This window comes from Anopheles marshallii, chromosome 3, assembly GCF_943734725.1.
Source record: "Anopheles marshallii chromosome 3, idAnoMarsDA_429_01, whole genome shotgun sequence".
NCBI classification, from domain to species: Eukaryota; Metazoa; Arthropoda; class Insecta; order Diptera; family Culicidae; genus Anopheles; species Anopheles marshallii.
In genome coordinates this window covers 42,306,497-42,324,759 of record NC_071327.1, presented here as the reverse complement: position 1 = coordinate 42,324,759, position 18,263 = coordinate 42,306,497, and the positions used below count along the sequence as shown (strand labels likewise).

General features: G+C 42.7%; 1 protein-coding gene across 1 annotated transcript in view; it reads right to left on the bottom strand.

Moving 5' to 3' along the window:
* Positions 1-18,263, bottom strand: part of LOC128712623 (WD repeat and FYVE domain-containing protein 3) — a 325,442-nt gene that overhangs the window by 180,020 nt on the left and 127,159 nt on the right. Inside the window, exon 14 of the mRNA XM_053807511.1 lies at positions 17,133-17,286. Coding sequence (XP_053663486.1) covers positions 17,133-17,286 — 154 coding nt within the window. The remainder of the gene's footprint in view (positions 1-17,132; positions 17,287-18,263) is intronic.

Below are 18,263 nucleotides of genomic sequence, written 5' to 3'. Positions count from 1 at the left end.
CCATATCCAGCTTTTGCAATTCAGTAAATTGTGTTGTGTTTCACTATCAATCTCCCAGTTTATCTTATAAGCTTACGCGATTCATTAAGTTGCGCTCATCAGATTCTATCTATTGCAAAACCCTGTATCTTCCGGGTAATTTAGAAAGATGTTGCGCTCGGGGGATTTTTATTTCACAATTTCTATTATTAAATATTGCTAACTATTTCAGTAATTAAATTGAATAGTTAAGAAATATTACAACATTCCCAAAATTGACATTTTCATTACAATGGTAATATTAGCAATAGCGTCGCGGGCCGCACTGGAGACTCTCGAGGGCCGCATGCGGCCCGCGGGCCGTAGTTTGGAGACCCCAAGGCAAGGGTTTTAGGCAAATCGAAAGAAAATGCAACTAAGAGATTTCTGCAGCTGGAAAGGCGATTCAACAGAAATCCATCGTTGGCACATGACTATGCCGCAGTGATCGCCGATTACGAAAACAAAGGCTATCTGAAGAAGGTGGAAGTCAATGATGATGATCAGCAGCCATGTTATTACCTTCCCCATCACCCGGTGATTAAGGTTTCGAGCAGTACGACAAAAATACGACCAGTATTTGATGGTTCATCAAAGACGTCCAGTAATGTCTCGCTGAATGACATTCTATTAAAGGGTCCTGTTATACAGGCCACATTGCTGGATCATTTATTGCGTTTCCGAATGCAAACCATTGCTGTTGTTGCAGACATAAAGCAAATGTACTTCCAGGTGAAGGTACATCAGGAGCATACGCGTTTCCAACGTATTCTATGGCGCGATAATTCTTCGGTGCCCATAGAAACATACGAATTGCAGCGCGTTACTTTCGGTTTGACTCCATCGTCGATTTTGGCAACGCGCGTGTTGAAGCAGTTGGCTATAGACGAAGGAGATAGCTTCCCTAAAGCAAAGAAAGCGCTGGAGCAGGATTTCTACGGGGACGATTTCCTGGGAGGAGCCAACACCGAAGAAGAAGCATGGTGCCTTTTGGTTGAGTTGATACAATTTATGGAAAAGGGTGGGTTCCACATTCAAAACTGGAATTCAAATTCAGCTTACATCTTGGAGAATGTTCCATCGGAGGATTTGGCAAGCTCACGTCTGGTGAAGTTGGGTGCTGAAGAGCACGTAAAAGCGCTGGGGATAGCTTGACGACCCGAAACAGACAAGTTATTCAACGAATCTAGTTCCTGTTTCCTGTTTTCGAGGAATCATGGACGCGTAGGCGTGTATATTCTATGGTGGCTAGATTGTTTGATCCCTTAGGACTCGCTCCGATAGTGTCTTGGGCTAAGATACAGATGCAAGCACTATGGATGGATAGCAACAAATACTTAGGACGAAGCCATACCGCAGCAAATGGAACACAAATGGAACGATTTCCAAAATCAACTAACGATATTGAAGGACATTAAGTTTGACAGACATGCTGTGCTCGGCGAAGTAGTTAATATCCAATTCCATTGTTTTTCTGACGCTTCTGAGGCAGCGTACGGGGCATGCGTGTACATCCGATCAATGGAAAGCAGTGGAAACGTTCAGGTGGAAATCGTTGCAGCGAAATCGAGACCAGCACCGTTGAAGAAAATTAGTCTTGCCAGGCTGGAGCTGTGTGGCGCAGTATTGGCCACCAGGTTAAGAGGATGTGTTGGCAAGGCTTTAAAATTGGAGGAAGCGGAAACATTTATGTGGACTGATTCTACTATAGTTTTGCATTGGTTGCGTTCCCCTTCGTATACCAGGGCAACTTTTATTGCAAATAGAGTATCGATGGTCCAAGAGATCGGTAAGGGTTACAGATGGTTGTATGTGAAAGGTAGTGAGAATCCATCTGATGTCGTATCACGAGGAGCCCTACCGAAGGAATTGCTTGTTAATAAGCTATGGTTTCATGGTCCTTCTTGGCTGAAAGAATCTGAGGACAAATGGTATCTATTAAAAGACCCACGTCTAATTTAATTTAATTTAATTTTGACCACATCCTCCCAAAGACGTGGATCTTGAAAGAAAGCAAAGGGTGCTAGTGGTGGTTAGCCAAAAAAAACCCGAAGGAATGGTCTGAGAAGTATTCCAGAGAGAGAAAAGTGAGAACTAATAAGTAAATTTTGGAAATGTGTTAAAGTGATGGGATATTGTCTCAAATTCATTAAACGTTACAAGCAGTCAAGCCATAAATGTGAAAACATTTGCTTGTCCATCGAAGAGATTGCGACAGCTAAGGCAGTGCTAGTAAGAATGTTGCAACGAGACAATTTTGCAGCCGAAGTGAAAGAGCTATCTAATGGCCGTGCCATCCCACCAAGTTCCAAGCTGAGGAAATTAGGAGCATTTTTGGACGAAGAAGGATTATTACGTGTTGGTGGACGTTTGGCTCAACTTGCTATTCCATATACCGAAAAACATCTGTTAATCTTGCCCTGTAACGCAAACCTGACCAATCTGATTGCGCATATGTATCATCTACGAGCGATGCATGGAGGACCGAGAGCAACCTTGGCAGCTATGCGACGAGAATATTGGCCGTTGAATGGAAGACGCGTGGTGAATGGGGTTTGCAGAAGCAGTGTTACGTGTTTTAAGGCGGCACCCATTCCCTTAGTACAGCAACTACCTTCCCTAAGAGCTACTCCTTCAAGACCATTTGCGATGATAGGCGTTCACTTTGGTGGACCATTTTATCGTAAGCCGGTGCATCGAAGCGCAGCTGCCCAAAAGTGTTATTTGGCAGTTTTTGTTTGCTTTGCGGTAAAAGCAGTCCATTTGAAGTTGGTGGAGGATTTGTCGACAGAGGCATTCATGGCGGCGTTCCGACGTTTTGTCTCGCGTCGTAGTTTACCATCTAAGGTCTACTCAGATAATGGATTAAATTTTCGCGGCGCCAGCAATGAGCTAAAGGAGTTGTATGATATGTTGAAGAATCCAGCTAATCAACTGGTTATCCGGAGTGCAGCTTTACAAAATAATGTTGATTGGCACTTCATTAACCCACACGCTCCCAACTTCGGCGGTTTATGGGAAGCGGCTGTTAAGTATGCTAAGCGGATTATGCGGAAGGTGTTGAGTAATCAGAAGCTAACATTTCCTGAGATGATGACAGTTTTTACTCAAATTGAAGCGCAGATGAATAGCAGACCTCTGACCCCGCTCTCTGAAGATCCAGCGGAGTTGAATGTGCTCACACCAGGGTATTTTTTGCGTAGATTTCAACAGCTTCAGAAGCTGTCACAGTTGTATTGGAAGCGATGGTATAAAGTTCTGTTGACGGTTGTGTAGCAATACACCTCCGGTACGAGACAGGATCCGACACCTCTCTAAGGTTACATAGGCTCTCCTGCCCCTACTCTTACTCAAATACGTCCCCGTCGTACAGAACGGTAACAGTCTCTATCCTATAGCCGAGCTTGGGTATACGGGGAAACCCAACCCCTTGGGAGGTGGGAAAAGCTGGCTAAGTTTGAGAAGGGGAGGGGATAGCCTGGTCAAACAGGCATCCCCCTTGTCCTGGCATCCTACGGGACGTTAAACAGCTAGGGTGCGTCGGCCCACCGACGAGACAGGTGGCGGGGGGAGAGGCCTTGCAAGCCACCCCCTGTATTACCGCAACGAACAGCCATCAATATAATATACCGATTGGACCAAACGATGACCGACCTACGCTACGAAAACGGACTAACGATTGGAAACTCGGGACATGGAACTGCCGATCCCTCACGTCCGCTGGGAGTACCCGAATACTCGCGGACGAGGTGAGGGCCCGTGGCTTCGAAATAGTAGCACTTCAAGAGTTGCGCCGGAAGGGAGTGATGGAGCGTCCGTATCGCAGCGATTGTATGATATACCAGAGTGGTGGAGATAAGCACGAGCTCGGTACGGCGTTCCTCGTCTTAGGTGAGATGCGCAAGAGGGTGATCGGGTGGTGGCCGATCACCAACAGAATGTGCTGGTTGAGGATACGTGGCCGTTTCTTCAACATTAGTATGATCAACGTGCACAGTCCGCATCTTGGAAGCACTGATGACGATAAGGACGATTTCTACGGACCCGACTGTTTCAGGAGAAGAAGCGTCTTCTGGGGGAGTCGGAAGAGCAGCAGATGGAGCGGCTTACTCAGTCGGGGGAAACTCGTAAGTTCTACAGGATGCTAAACGCGGCGCGTAGTGGTGATGTCCGCAACACCACAATATGCCGCGATGCAGAGGGGAGTATTCTGGCGGACGAACGAGAGGTGATCGACAGGTGGAAGTGCCACTTCGACGGACATCTTAACGGAGCACAGGCAGGAAACCTAGATTTGGGGGTGGAATGCAGAATCGAGCAGCACTTCAGTCTGGTGGCAGGTGACGAGGTGCCCACGCCATCTTTGGAAGAGGTAACTAGTGCCATCAAGCAGCTGAAGAACAACAAATCAGCAGGCAGCGATGGCCTAGCTACCGAGCTCTTCAAGATGGGGCCGGAGAGGCTTGCCGTCAGGATGCACCAGCTGATCGTGAAAGTTTGGGAACAGGAAGAACTACCGGAGGAATGGAGGCTGGGCATCATCCACCCAGTCTACAAAAAGGGCGACAGGCTGGACTGTGGGAACTACCGTGCCATTACAGTCCTGAACGCTGCCTACAAGATCCTGTCCCGAATTCTCTTCTGCAGACTTGCCCCACTTGCCTCAGATTTCGTCGGGAGCTATCAAGCCGGTTTTGTTGGAGGAAAATCGACGACCGACCAAATCTTTACTCTCAGGCAGATCCTCCAAAAATGCCGAGAGCACCAAATCCCCACGCACCACCTGTTCATCGACTTTAAGACGGCCTACGACACCATAGATCGGATGCAGCTATGGAACACCATGCAGCGGTACGGCTTTCCGGGAAAGCTGGTGCGGCTGTTGAGGGCCACCATGGACAGGGTGCAGTGCAAGGTGAGAGTATCGTGCATGCTGTCGGATGCGTTCGAGTCTCACCGGGGATTGAGGCAAGGTGACGGACTCTCCTGTCTGCTGTTCAACATCGCTCTGGAAGGTGTCATGAGAAGCGCGGGCTTCGATATACGGGGCACGATTTTCACCCGTTCCATCCAATTCCTTGGCTTTGCGGATGACATCGACATCATCGGAAGGACATCTGCGGCGGTGTGCGAGGCGTACACCAGACTGAAGCGCGAAGCCTCAAGGATTGGATTGCTGATCAATGCGACGAAGACAAAGTACCTGCTTGCCGGAGGCTCTGACCGTAATAGGGCCATGCTGGGAAGCAGCGTATCGGTCGACAGCGATGATCTCGAGGTAGTAGAGGAGTTCTGCTACCTCGGTACGATCATAGCTTCGGACAACAACGTAAGCAGCGAAATCCGAAGGCGCATTCTTCAGGAGAATCGTGCCTACTACGGGCTCCACAAACTCCTACGATCCAGAAACCTTCTCCTACGCACGAAATGCACAATATACCGTACATTGATACGGCCGGCTGTCCTCTATGGTCATGAGTCTTGGACCATGCTCACAGAGGATGCCAATGCACTCGGTGTTTTCGAACGCCGTGTGCTAAGGACGATCTTTGGCGGTATCTTGGAGCACGACGGGTGGAGGAGGAGAATGAACCACGAGCTTGCTGAGCTGTTTGGGGAACCTGACATCCTGACGGTGGCGAAGGCCGGAAGGATACGCTGGTTGGGGCACGTCATGAGGATGCCGGACTCGTGCCCCACCAAAAAGGTCCTCGTCGGCGACCCGTTCGACACGAGACGCAGAGGAGTGCAGCGAGCCCGTTGGCTGGATCAGGTTGAGCAGAACCTGTCGGAGATCGGGTGCAGCAGAGGATGGAGAGCGGCAGCCCTGGATCGAGTCTCCTGGAAACGTATTGGTGACCAGGCCATGTCAGCACGACGTGCTCAACATTAAGAGCGGGCCAAAGAAGAAAAAGGTATAAAAAATATGTGACAGAACTGCATAACTACGGACAACGCGTGTCCACTGGTCAGCGTATTAAGGAAGGACTGATGGTTATTTTAAAGGAGGATAATGCACCAGTTTGCGAGTGGCCTTTAGGAAGGGTAGTAGAGATTTTCGAGGGCTCAGACAAAGTTGTACGAGTTGTAAAAGTACGTACTAGCAGAGGAGTATATACGCGACCCACCGCGAAGATTTGTGTATTGCCAATTGAGAGATAAATTTATACCTAAAATTTGAGTGGGCGCCATGTTTGGTTTCAACTTGTTTTGAATTGAGTTAACGGATTGTTTTGAATATAGTTTAGTTTTGACAGATCGCCCGGAACGAATATGTATCTAGTTTCGTTAAAACGGTTGATCGGTATTTAGCTTTCGTTAAACCGGTTGATCTGGGCCAGGAGGAATCAGTTTCAGTTTTGAGCTCAGGTCAGATAGACACATGAAGAGCAAAATTTATGTAAAACACAACGTAGGGTAAATAAACTAAAAGAAATCCTGAAGTCAAACACTCTCCTTAAAAACCTACCCCCACAAGCCAAACAAAAACTCCACAATATTTATAACGACATCTGGTCCACAGGTAACGTTCCTAAGGAATGGAAATCCAGCCTCACCATTCCCATCCCTAAGCCTAACAAACCTAGCACTAACGTCCCATTTCTCTTCTCAACTGTATAATGAAAGTCCTAGAACGCATGGTTAACCGTAGACTAACTTAAGAAATAGAAGATAGAAAACTTCTTAGTTCTGATCAACACGGGTTTCAGTGCGCCATGGTTACGGAAACGTACTTTGCCAAGCTAGATAACGTGTTGGAAACTGCCTACACACATAACTACCACATAGACCTCGCAATAAGAGACTTTCCAAAGCATTTGACCGTACCTGGCGACACTCCATACTAGAACAGCTATCCAGATGGAACCTCGGTGGACGCCTCACAAACTTCATCGAGAGCTTCCTTACTGACCGCACCTTTCGAGTCCTCATTGGTACCGACCTCTCCAATCCATACACACTCGAAAATGGCGTCCACAAGGTGCCATTCTCTCACCAACCCTCTTCCTTATTAGCATTGAATCCTTATTTTGTTACATTCCTACACAAATTAAATCATTCGTATATGCAGACTATATCACCCTAGCCTCTTCATCCAGCTCTTGTGCAGAATCTCGTAAACTCCTGCAAGCAGGGGTCGACAAGGTTAGGCATTGGGCCAGGTGGACAGGTTATGAAATATCACACACCAAATCCAAAATTCTACACATTTGCAATAACTTTTTCCCACACTACAAAAAAGATATCACATTCAATAACACACCCATACCAAACACACGACGCACAGACATTTTAGGAGTTACATTCGACACAAGACTTTCCTTCATTCCCCATTCCACATGCATCAAGAAAGAAGCAAAAAGCCGGCTGAACCTCTTCAAAATGCTCGGAACTGGAAAGCACCGAGCATCCCACAACACACTCATCCGAATCATCAACAGCTGGTTACTCCCAAAACTCCTCTACGGCATCGAGATCGTCTCCCGAAAGAGAGAAACATTCGAGAAGACAATAGCACCGCTCTACCACACCGCAATAAAATCTTCCACCGGAGCATTCATCACCAGTCCCACCGATTCACTCTTCTACGAAAGCGGCCTCCTTCCTCTACACCACATCATCACCAACAAAATAGTAGCAGCAGCAACTAGACTACAAGAAAAAGGGATCCAAGCCACCTCTCTCTCCAATAGAGCCAGCACTGCATTCTAAACCTTCACCAACCAACAATTACCACAAGTCCTCCACCTCACTAGGCGCGGTCAGCACCCCTAGAATCAACAAACACCTACAGTAGACTGGGACCTTAAACACCAACTAAAATCAGGAAAAAGCAGCCATATAGCCAACCAAATCTTCACACGCCACATCCGGAACAAGTATCAACACCACTACCACATCTTCACCGACGGCTCTGTTTTACACGAGTCTGTCGGATGCGGAATACATTCCTCCTTCGACAATAGTGCCATTAAATTACCTAATAACACTTCCATTTTTCTGCAGAAGCAATAGCCATGCTCATCGCCGCCGACGAAAGTCTTCGCAGTGATAAGTCTAACGTCATCTTCACCGACAGCGCCAGTGTACTAGCAGCCCTAGAACATGGTGTTGTCCGTGACTCACACATCCAACAACTAGACCAACTTCCCACAACACCGGAAATAGCCTTTTGTTGGATTCCTGGTCATTCAGGAATTCGCGGAAAAAAAAGCCGACCGACCAGCCAACCAGGGTAGATCCCGATCCCCAGAATCCGACAACCCCATAGCACGTCGAAACCTCATCCATTGGTCAACAAATACCATAGCGCAGAAATGGAACGCCACCTGGATAAACACCAACACCTCAAAACTTTGCCTCATCAAACACACCACAGCAGCATCGAACGACCCAGAATCCAGCCGTAACCAGAGAATACTTTCCCGACTCCGCATTGGACACTCCCGACTTACCCACTCCTACAACTCCGACAAACCCACACCACCACTCTGCAGTTCCTGTGGTGTAGACATCACCGTTAAAAATTCATTAAAATTCATTGACTAATACTTGGTATAATTAGATACATTCCGAGGCAATGCATTGCGGCGGTCGATAACTTACGGGTGTTTGAGAATAGCAAAAAAAAAGCATAATTTAAATAATTTTATTAAAAAAAGAAAATTTATTTCTCTATGACTTTCCTATGTAAAATTTTTACTGCCGAAAAAGTGAAAAATTTTTGAACAAATATAAATAAAACGAGACTAATATTAGATCGTTACGATTGCATTATTTTTAAATATAATAATGGGGTAGATCATCACAAAAGTTAGAAAGCTTAAGCTTTAAGCCTGTATCTGCTAAATAATCCAGGTACCGGGCTGTATCATTTTGTACAGATTCGTAAAGGACATAGCATTTTGACATAAAGAATGACACAAGGGATCATTTTTGTAAACTACAATTTGAGGAAAATCGATTTAAGTTTAGTAATTTAATTTTAATTTCAATGCAATGAAATAATTTACAAGTCTGATTATTAAAATAATCTTTTTTTAGTTGTTTTCGTAATACAAATTGTTTACCTTTTTCGCACACGGGAAACATGGCCTAACCTGGCTCAGACCAGCTAGCAAAATTCTTTGTTTTGTCATTTGTTAAGCTTGGGTTTTGGGTACTTGGGTACTTTCATTGAGAAACCAATCTAATCCTTCTTTCCTAGGCTTAACTTGGCTTACCATTTGTATGGCGAGCTGTAAGCGGATAAGCCTGGAAACGTCAAAACACATACAAAAAACTGGCTTAGAGCGTGATCTACCCCAATATTTGGAACTTATTTGCTGCTATAGGTTATTACATAAATGCTTTAAATAAATATACTCAATTCTGTTGTACTTGCAACTAGTTCTTCGATTACCCGACAATTTTTACCGTTGAGCAGCGTGTTTAAATTTTAATTAAAAAAAACATTCGCTGCTTCTGTGGTCGGTGTCCCGTAGCCGCACTTACGGACCACTCTCAACAGATTAATGATATGTGTTCTGTTTGAAAATTGGGGTTTTGGGCCAGTCCACGTGCAACTGCAAAACAAATGTTCATCTAACATCAGGTCCAGAGCGTTTTGCATTCGGTTCTTTGGATCATCGCGACCGACTGTTGAAACTACGAGCACCACATTACGCAAGCGTGGTCGTCCTAAAGAAAGCTTTCCATGAAGCAGCATACAAGAATTTAATGCTGTTATTTTGTGCAGCAACATTCTTATCATCTTCCGTTCATGAAAGCGAAAGGGAGCTTACAAAACAAATGCTGGACCAGTTCGTCAAGGATTTCCGCACTATTTATGGAGAAAGAAGTGCTTCAAGCAATGTTCACAATATTCAGTATGTTTACGAGGACGTCGTAAGATTTGGACCTTTGAAAGAAATCTCCACGTATGCTTTCGAAACCGAATCAACACCTGAAGCGTCGGATAAAAGGAAGGAGCAAATTGTTGGAAAAAAATGTTAACAGAGTTTGTGAACTACATCATGAAAATGTAGCCACAGTAAACAACGAAACCAGCAGCTAACCAACGATAACTACAAAAGGGCATAACATTCCGTTACACATCACTCCCGAATTCAGCTTAAGGAAAGAACCCAGGAACGAGTGATTTTTATTGAAGGACAACACCATAATGAAATATTGTAGGGCAGCTCAATCGGAAACTGAAGGTGTAACCGTCTATGGTTATGACTTCGTTCGTCAGTACGAATTGTTTGACTATCCTTGTTCTTCTACAAAGCTAATGATGTTCCAAGCCAGTGTGAGTGTCCTTTCCCTTCGATAAGACAAATGTCGGTTTCCAATATCCGCTGTTAGCTAGTAGGAAATAATGTGGATCAATCACGAGGACTCGTTGTAGTTCCGTTATTACATACTTTGCAACCATAGTTATTACATAGTTATGATTAATAAAATGTGTTAATAAATACACTATATTGTTCATACATATGGTTTCATCCTTGTGTTTTAAATTAATAACAAAAAGTGTGATTAACATACAATATCTTAACCAACGTTTATAATTTCTAAACGGTCTTCTAAATGGTTGAATAACATACATACAGTACGTGCCAGAGTAAAACGTTATGAACAAACTCCAATTTAAACGATTCATGGAGCAGCACCTGAAGTTACAATAAATAAAATAACCGAACCCGCATCAGCGAGCAACGGTTATAATTTATTTAAATAAATCTGTATTCTTCACAACAACCGCAAAACCCTACCGTACAATACAGCGATAACGAACAGTTTTTTTTCACAGGTACCTGTGCCTGTTACCTGTTGTTTATCCAGTTTCGTAAAATAATCCGGTACATGATGCAGTTGTGTAACAAATACTGTCCATAAAACTGTATACTTCTGGAGAGCAAAACAGGAATTATCCACCAATAATGATATAAACAGCAAATAATCGAATCATTCATGCGATAATAATGAGGATAATCATTCATGCAATAATAAATGTCAATCAATACGCAGAACGCGTAAATACAATACAATACGCAGAAAGCATACAATATTTTTTTCATTAATTGAATTTTTAAAATAAAATTAACTTAATTTTTTTTTTTTAATTATTTCGTCTACCAACGTACACTATACGAAACGAAAAAAAATTCTTAATATTCGTACATTTAAAATATTTCCCGTTCCGTCTCGTTCATATATGATACGCAACGTACGTAACTCAACAATAGTCAGACGGCAATAATGTAAGTTCCACTTTCTTCTGTACCAATGCTTTAATCCAATGTTCTCTTTCATTACAGCACCAGCGACAAGAAAATTGTATGGCAAAAAGAGAGACGTATCGAAAAAAGATACGGGAGCACATACGAATGCTCCCCATGAGCGTATAGCCCAAGGAGAGCAATTGGACCTTCTCCATAGAAAATCAGAAAGTGCTCGCTCTAACAGCTACTTCGTTCCTGCTTGCACTCTCGCCGAATCGAGCCCCCCCTCGAAAGCTCTCTCAATCGGAGCGAAATTTCTCTTGCTGTTCGTTTCTTCGAAGTCGTTCGTTCTCGGTTGCGCCCGTTGCAGGCATACACAAACGTCAACAAACGTACACACACAGTCCACTGTTGCAAAAATGCTTCGTTTTTAACCTCACTTTTTGAACGTGAATTCACGTTGCGCAGAGGGATTCATGGCAAAAAAACTGATTTGAAACATTGTAGAGCTGTTTTGTTCACTCAATGCACGCATGTATTTCGCTCATAGTTAGATTCTCTACATATTTTAATATCCATAACACTATCCCAGAGGATGTTTGGTACTTTACTGGTCATTCCACTAGTACAATTATAGTTGCTAAAATCTATTGTAGATTCACGTGTGATGTTTTGTGGTTTGTTTGTTGTTTGTCTGGTCATATGTTGTGACGAACTAGTTTTGTTTGTCATGATGATTGTAAATATGCCATCCGTGCAATTTTAACGGTAAATGCTACAACAGGATCGAACAACAGGATGAGCAACGCACGAGGTCCTAGCCAAATGTGTTTGATTTCAGTCTTGTTTCTTCTGTTGTAGCACAGATTAAGATTGTGTTCAGATTAAGATTTTGTTCACGTTATCAGCTAATTTGTTAGGCAAATGCTATCGAAGTTATGTTAGAACAGTTAGCAACAGCTAAAGATGACAATCGAAATCAAAGTGATCCCTCCGTTCTTTCTGGAGGTTGAAGGTAGTGATGGGAAATGATCCCAAAGTTGGAATCGGATCGTGTAAATTTACTCGATACCGGAATAGGATGGGATCGAATGATCCCTGATCTCTTGTGGAATGGTTGGCGGGGTGGAGGGGGGGAAGGGGGGGAGAGCTATTTCCGTGCAACGATGTTCCCGGATCGCTGTGGATCACAATCCCCATACAAGGCATCACCTTTTCCATGCAACGATGATCCCGGATGGCTAGCGATCAAAAGCGCTATTCAACAGTGATCCCATATAATAGGATTGGATCAGATTTTTCAAGCCTGGATCGGCCCTCTAACTTCTCAACACTAGTTAAAGGACTCATCTTGTTTGTAAACTTTATTATTTATTATTATTTAACTTTATTATTTAGCTGAATCTTATTCTATGCAGAACAGATCCATCGAGTTCTGTACACAAATATAACAACATGTTTAAAACAACATGTGCCAATGAAAGGTACACCAACATGCTCCTGTCTATGCCCCTCACCCACAATCACCTCCTGTTATGATTTTAGGAAAGGAAAGAAATCGAATATGGTATGTCACCATACACCCAAAGGCTTCATGACAACAACAAAAAACATTGGTTCTAGTAAGACCGAACATACACGCTTTTTCATGACAACTTCATGACAACAACAAAAAACATTGGTTCTAGTAAGACCGAACAAACACGCTTTTTCCTCAGCTATGCTATCTGATAGGATTCCGAACAAACTAGCAGTAATAGTTTACTCTCGATATACGATTTGTTAACATCTACGAAAACTAACTCCATAAGCCGTCTTGACCTTCTTTGTGCGGTACTGTACCTTATGCGCATAAGTACCGTTATCTTCGTGCGCACGCATATACATCTTCACACGTTTGTTTCAGGCTCAACCAGTAGCGACTAACACGGTACGCAAATTGGTACCAGCCAGATCGGTCATCGAATTTCATTCGGAGTAAAATGGAAAGAAACCATGCTAAACCTGCAGTAGTCTCTTTTTCCTGAAGGATGTTTCGACATCAATCATCAAATATTATCAATAGTTTACTTATTTGCATCGTAAAGCAACTGCAGTACCTATCTGCAAGATGACATTCAAAGCCTGTTTCTAGTACTGTCTATTGTATCAACATTTTATAAGAGGGAATACGAATGTTCGATTGTCATTGTTTCAACCATATGACAATAACAAATCAAAGGGATTGTTCTCAAACACTGACCCAAACCTTACTGAACACATCCTTCTAAAATCATTGCATTATTGAAATATTTGCATCTTCAATGCGCATCATACTTATTTTTTGCTTTGCGCGTTAGAGCCTACTGCGCATCATGACACATTTGGTCAAATGACCGAAATGTATTTCCACCAAAGTTGCATACACACACAACACTCGACGCACTGACTGCATAAAACAAAACTCGACGCGGTTGTGTACCCTCTGACTAGGATTCCGCGGCAACATCGATTCGACGGCGACTTGAGGTAAATTGTAAACATAAGTTCTCTACTCGTTCTCCCAACAGCTGATCACGAAGGAATAAAACATCTGCCACACTCCTCTACACTCCACACGCACTTCCACCTGCGCCGAAACGTGCAAGAAAAAGCAGTACAAACGAGCGCTAGCACAGATAGGCGAAAGGCACTAGATAGAACAGAGCGAAGATAGAGAGCATAAACCGGAGAGAAATTAATTTTTAAATTTTCCAACTGGAAAATAGTTGCAGCTTTTTATTGCACTACCACAATCGCACCGAAAAGCTTCCAAAATTTTGTGCCACTCCCCCTGACAAATTTCGCGACAGGTCCAATTTGCTTCCTTTGGAGTATAAACGGGACCTATTTAGGACGTCCTAAAACGGTCCTGTTTTATTCCGAAATGGCTGCAAAAAGACTGCTTGGGTTCTCCTCAAAACTCAATTCACTCAATGTTTAGAGTTTTGAGGGAATCCTCATCGCTCGTGGCCCCGCAGCCTATCATTCCTTTGAGTTAGAGGGATTGGCTGTTGTTGAATACATGAAGAAATTCAGATACTAAGTTTACCGTTATAACCGATTGTGTAGCGTTTAAACAAGCAGTTAATAAGACCATTAATGCAAGAGTAAGCAGATGGCTCGTATCATTAGCTGAATTTGATTTCAATGTAGAACACCGCCCCGCTGAGAGAATGCAACATGTAGATGCATTGTCAAGAGCAAATGTGCTGAAGGTTTCGATTGTAATTTGTAAAAGGGTGGTTAAGGCTCAAAAGGAAGATGAAAAGTGTTCAGAAATTGTAAACATGATTGAACGTGACGGGCATTGCGGTAATTTCAGATTTGTTAATGGAATGTTGTATAAAGAAGTCAATAGACGCAAGAAGATTTATGTACCACGAGCCATGGAAATGGAAATAGTTAGGAGAGTAGAGCGTTTGACAGATGAATACTTTATTCGAAATGCTGAGGAAAAGATAAGAGAATGCATTAGTAGTTGTATCAAGTGCATACTGAGTGAAAAAAAGCGGGGCAAGGCAGAGGGCCACTTGCAACCAATTCCTAAAGGCAATGTTCCATTAGATACGTTTCATTTAGACCATTTAGGGCGCATGCCTTCTACTCGAAAGTCGTAATACTAAATTTTGACGATTATTGACGCATTTACCAAGTTTGTTTGAATGTTTCCGACAAAAACTACATCAGCTCAGGAGACGATTAAATAGTTGGAAGTAGTGGCAGGTGTATTTGGAGATCTTAAACGTATTATTTCTGATCGAGGAGCAAGCAGCAAGCAAGCAAGCGTTTCAGAAGTATTGTGAAGATCGTGGAGTAGAGACACATCGAATTGCCACAGGGGTGCCGAGGGGTAACGGCTAGATTGAGCGTATTCATCGCGTATAATATAATATAATACCGATATTTAGGAATCCTTCGATGAAAAATCGCGAAGATTTTCTCAAATTTGTGACGGATGTGCAAATAGTTATTAATAACAGTTGGCAAAGAGCAAAACAAACGACGCAATTTGAACTGATGGTAGGAGTAAAGATGCGCACCAAGCAGGATGTAGGTTTGACTACGTTGAAGAACGAAGAATTGCAAAAGGACTTTGAAGAAACACGAAATAATTGGCGAAAATGCGCCAGAGATAGCATTGAAAAGATGCAGGGAGAAAACAGGAAACATTATAACCTGCGTAGGAAACCTGCACGAATATATCAAATAGGAGATTTAGTAGCTGTACCAGTTACGCAATTTGTCACGGGTAAAAAGATTAAGCCAAGATTCTATGGTCCTTATGAGATAGCGAAGATCATGCCGTATGGCAGATATGAGGTACGAAAGTTGTGTGAAAAAGATGAAGGTCCACGACAAACAGTTAGTGCGGCTGATATGTTGAAACCATGGGAACATCCGGGGCGGATGACTGTCAGGAAAGGCCGTGTGGGAAAGAGGTTTGACAGCCCTGGAAATAGCCTTATATAAGGAAGCGCAGGAAGGAGAAAGCTCCAGTTCCAATCAGTGAAGCGATAAGAACGGTGCAATTAATTGTATTCAATAAACACTATACCATTATCTTCTTACATACATTGTACAAAAAAGGTTTCCAATAACACTAATAATAGAAACACTTTCACTAACAAAGCGTTAACAATTACACTGGCGTATCGATTGATCCTCGCCTACGAACATCAACAGCAGGCATCGCATGGATCAAATGAGGCATCGCTGCATCCAACGGATGCCCCAATTCCGGTACGACCTTCAATACGGGAACCAGGTCGCTCATCTAGGCATAGAAGACCGCCAAGTAGGTTCGAACTGTACAGACGTTTTTAAAAAAGGGGAGATGTTCTTAGCGTACGCAACCGGACACATACGTGCGGCACGATCGTTATCGTTACCTCATATCCAATCAACATCCGTTGGTAGTCGAGTTCAAGCAGCGGTGAGATAACGTGGAGGTGATGTGACACTGCACGAAATCTTAGTAAACTAAGAATATGTTTCTATGTACAGTTTAATTACGTTTTGTCGTTTATTGTCGCTTTATGATAAAATCAATTTTCTTCTGTTGTGCCGCAATTGCGACAACTGTTTATCATTCATTACCGTATTATTCGTAGTCTAAGAGTATCAACTGTTAACTTCGTTTCGTGTCCCCTGATAGCCTAACTTTATTGATTTACTTAATTAAAGAAGGATGGTTTGGTTTTAATTATGTTCCTTAATCATGTTCATACCTTATACCTTTTACTATTTTCTCCTATCCAGCTTCTACAGGAGTTTGAATGCTAATGTGCCTTTTTCCATTCTGTAAGATCTAACTCATCATTCTATAGATAATTCATGCCCGTTGGTGTTGACGACAGCACCGCATGATTGGATGAACACTGTCTGGTAACTGACCGACGGAACAAAATGCAAGCAAGTCAGCTTTAAAATATAAACGATATTGAGCAGGATAAAAATGCTGACTGCGATTGATCAGCATTAAATTATAAGCAATATAGCAACAGTATAAAAATGCTGACTGCGATTCGATCAGCATTAAGTTATAAGCAATATTGAAACTGTATAAATATGCTGACCGCGATCGACCAGCATAAAATTAGTACATAAGCTAGAATAAATCTTTAATAAAGTGAGTTTCAAACCAGAACTCAGCAAGAACTAGTTTGACTATTCCCGCCAAGTCGGACGGTAAATCCTCCTGTCTTGGCTCTTTCCCAACGAGTTTAGATTCGTTGTGAAAACTTTAGTTGGTATAAACACAACTTTGCGACAACCTTTTGCTAATAGTATTGACGGAATATATTGTAACGTTTAGTTTTGGATAAAGTTGTAAAAATCTATAAACCGTTTTACCAAAAAAAAATATTTACAAAGAATACTCACCGATGGCACATCTGCAATGATTTTATTGTGTTGCAGCACCTCCACTGTCTGAGGTTCATCAAACGTATCGAAGACAATGTTGTATAATATACGATATATGATACATACAAATCGCAAAGAAGGTACAATTTCGTCACCTGTGTTGAGTTCATCGCTATAACATAAAAAAAGATAAAAAATACTTAAGTTAGCGTAGCATACGACATATAGAAACCATTGTTATGAATATAAGAAGCAAGCAATTGTAAGATAATGTTAGTCGCTCGTGTGCCAAAAACGCTGCGTCTTCTGAACATATATGTAAGATAAAGAGTAAAACACCACGATGAGAATCACACAGAGCGGATCTGTTTTGCCTCTTTATTCGTCAAGCTCCTGTAAGCGACTCCCACCTCGAACCGCTATCCTCTCTTTTTATATATTTCACAATTTCTCTTTCTCTTTTAGTCCGCCTCGACACTCACACCACACGGCTTCTCCTGACTGCCACTTTCGTCCCGAAAGAACTCACTCTTCCTCGTTGTCTAACTGATAGATTTTCATGTGACTAGCCGCAGTAGTTGTTATATTGGGCCCTTCACCAGTTATTTTCTCTACCCTGCAATGATCATTTGACATACTTTCTAGAACTTTATATGGACCTATAAACTTGGTGGCACATTTTTCCCTGGGTTGAACTGTGTTCTTTGTATTAATACAATATCTCCGTTTCGATATTTACGTGCCTTTCTTGCTCTCAAATCATACGACCTTTTTTGTTCTACCTGAGCCTTCTCAATGCATGCTCTTGCTTCTGCTCTAATAGCATTACATTCTTCATTAAACCGTGCCAAACGAATTTCTTCCATTAGCTCTGATATTTGTAAATCATGTGTGTTTCGCATTTTGACTCCAAACATTGCCTCAAATGGCGTTATTTTTGTGCTTTGATGCATGTTACCGTTGATCCATTTTTGTACAGTGCCAATATGCTTATACCACTTCCGAGGGTCATTCACACTAATCTTCGTTAACATTGTCAAAATTACTTGATTCGTTCTCTCTACCTGACCGTTCCCACGCGGGATACCCGTTGCAATCTCGACATGTTCAATATTTTCATCTTGGCAGTATTGCTTGAAACTATTAGAG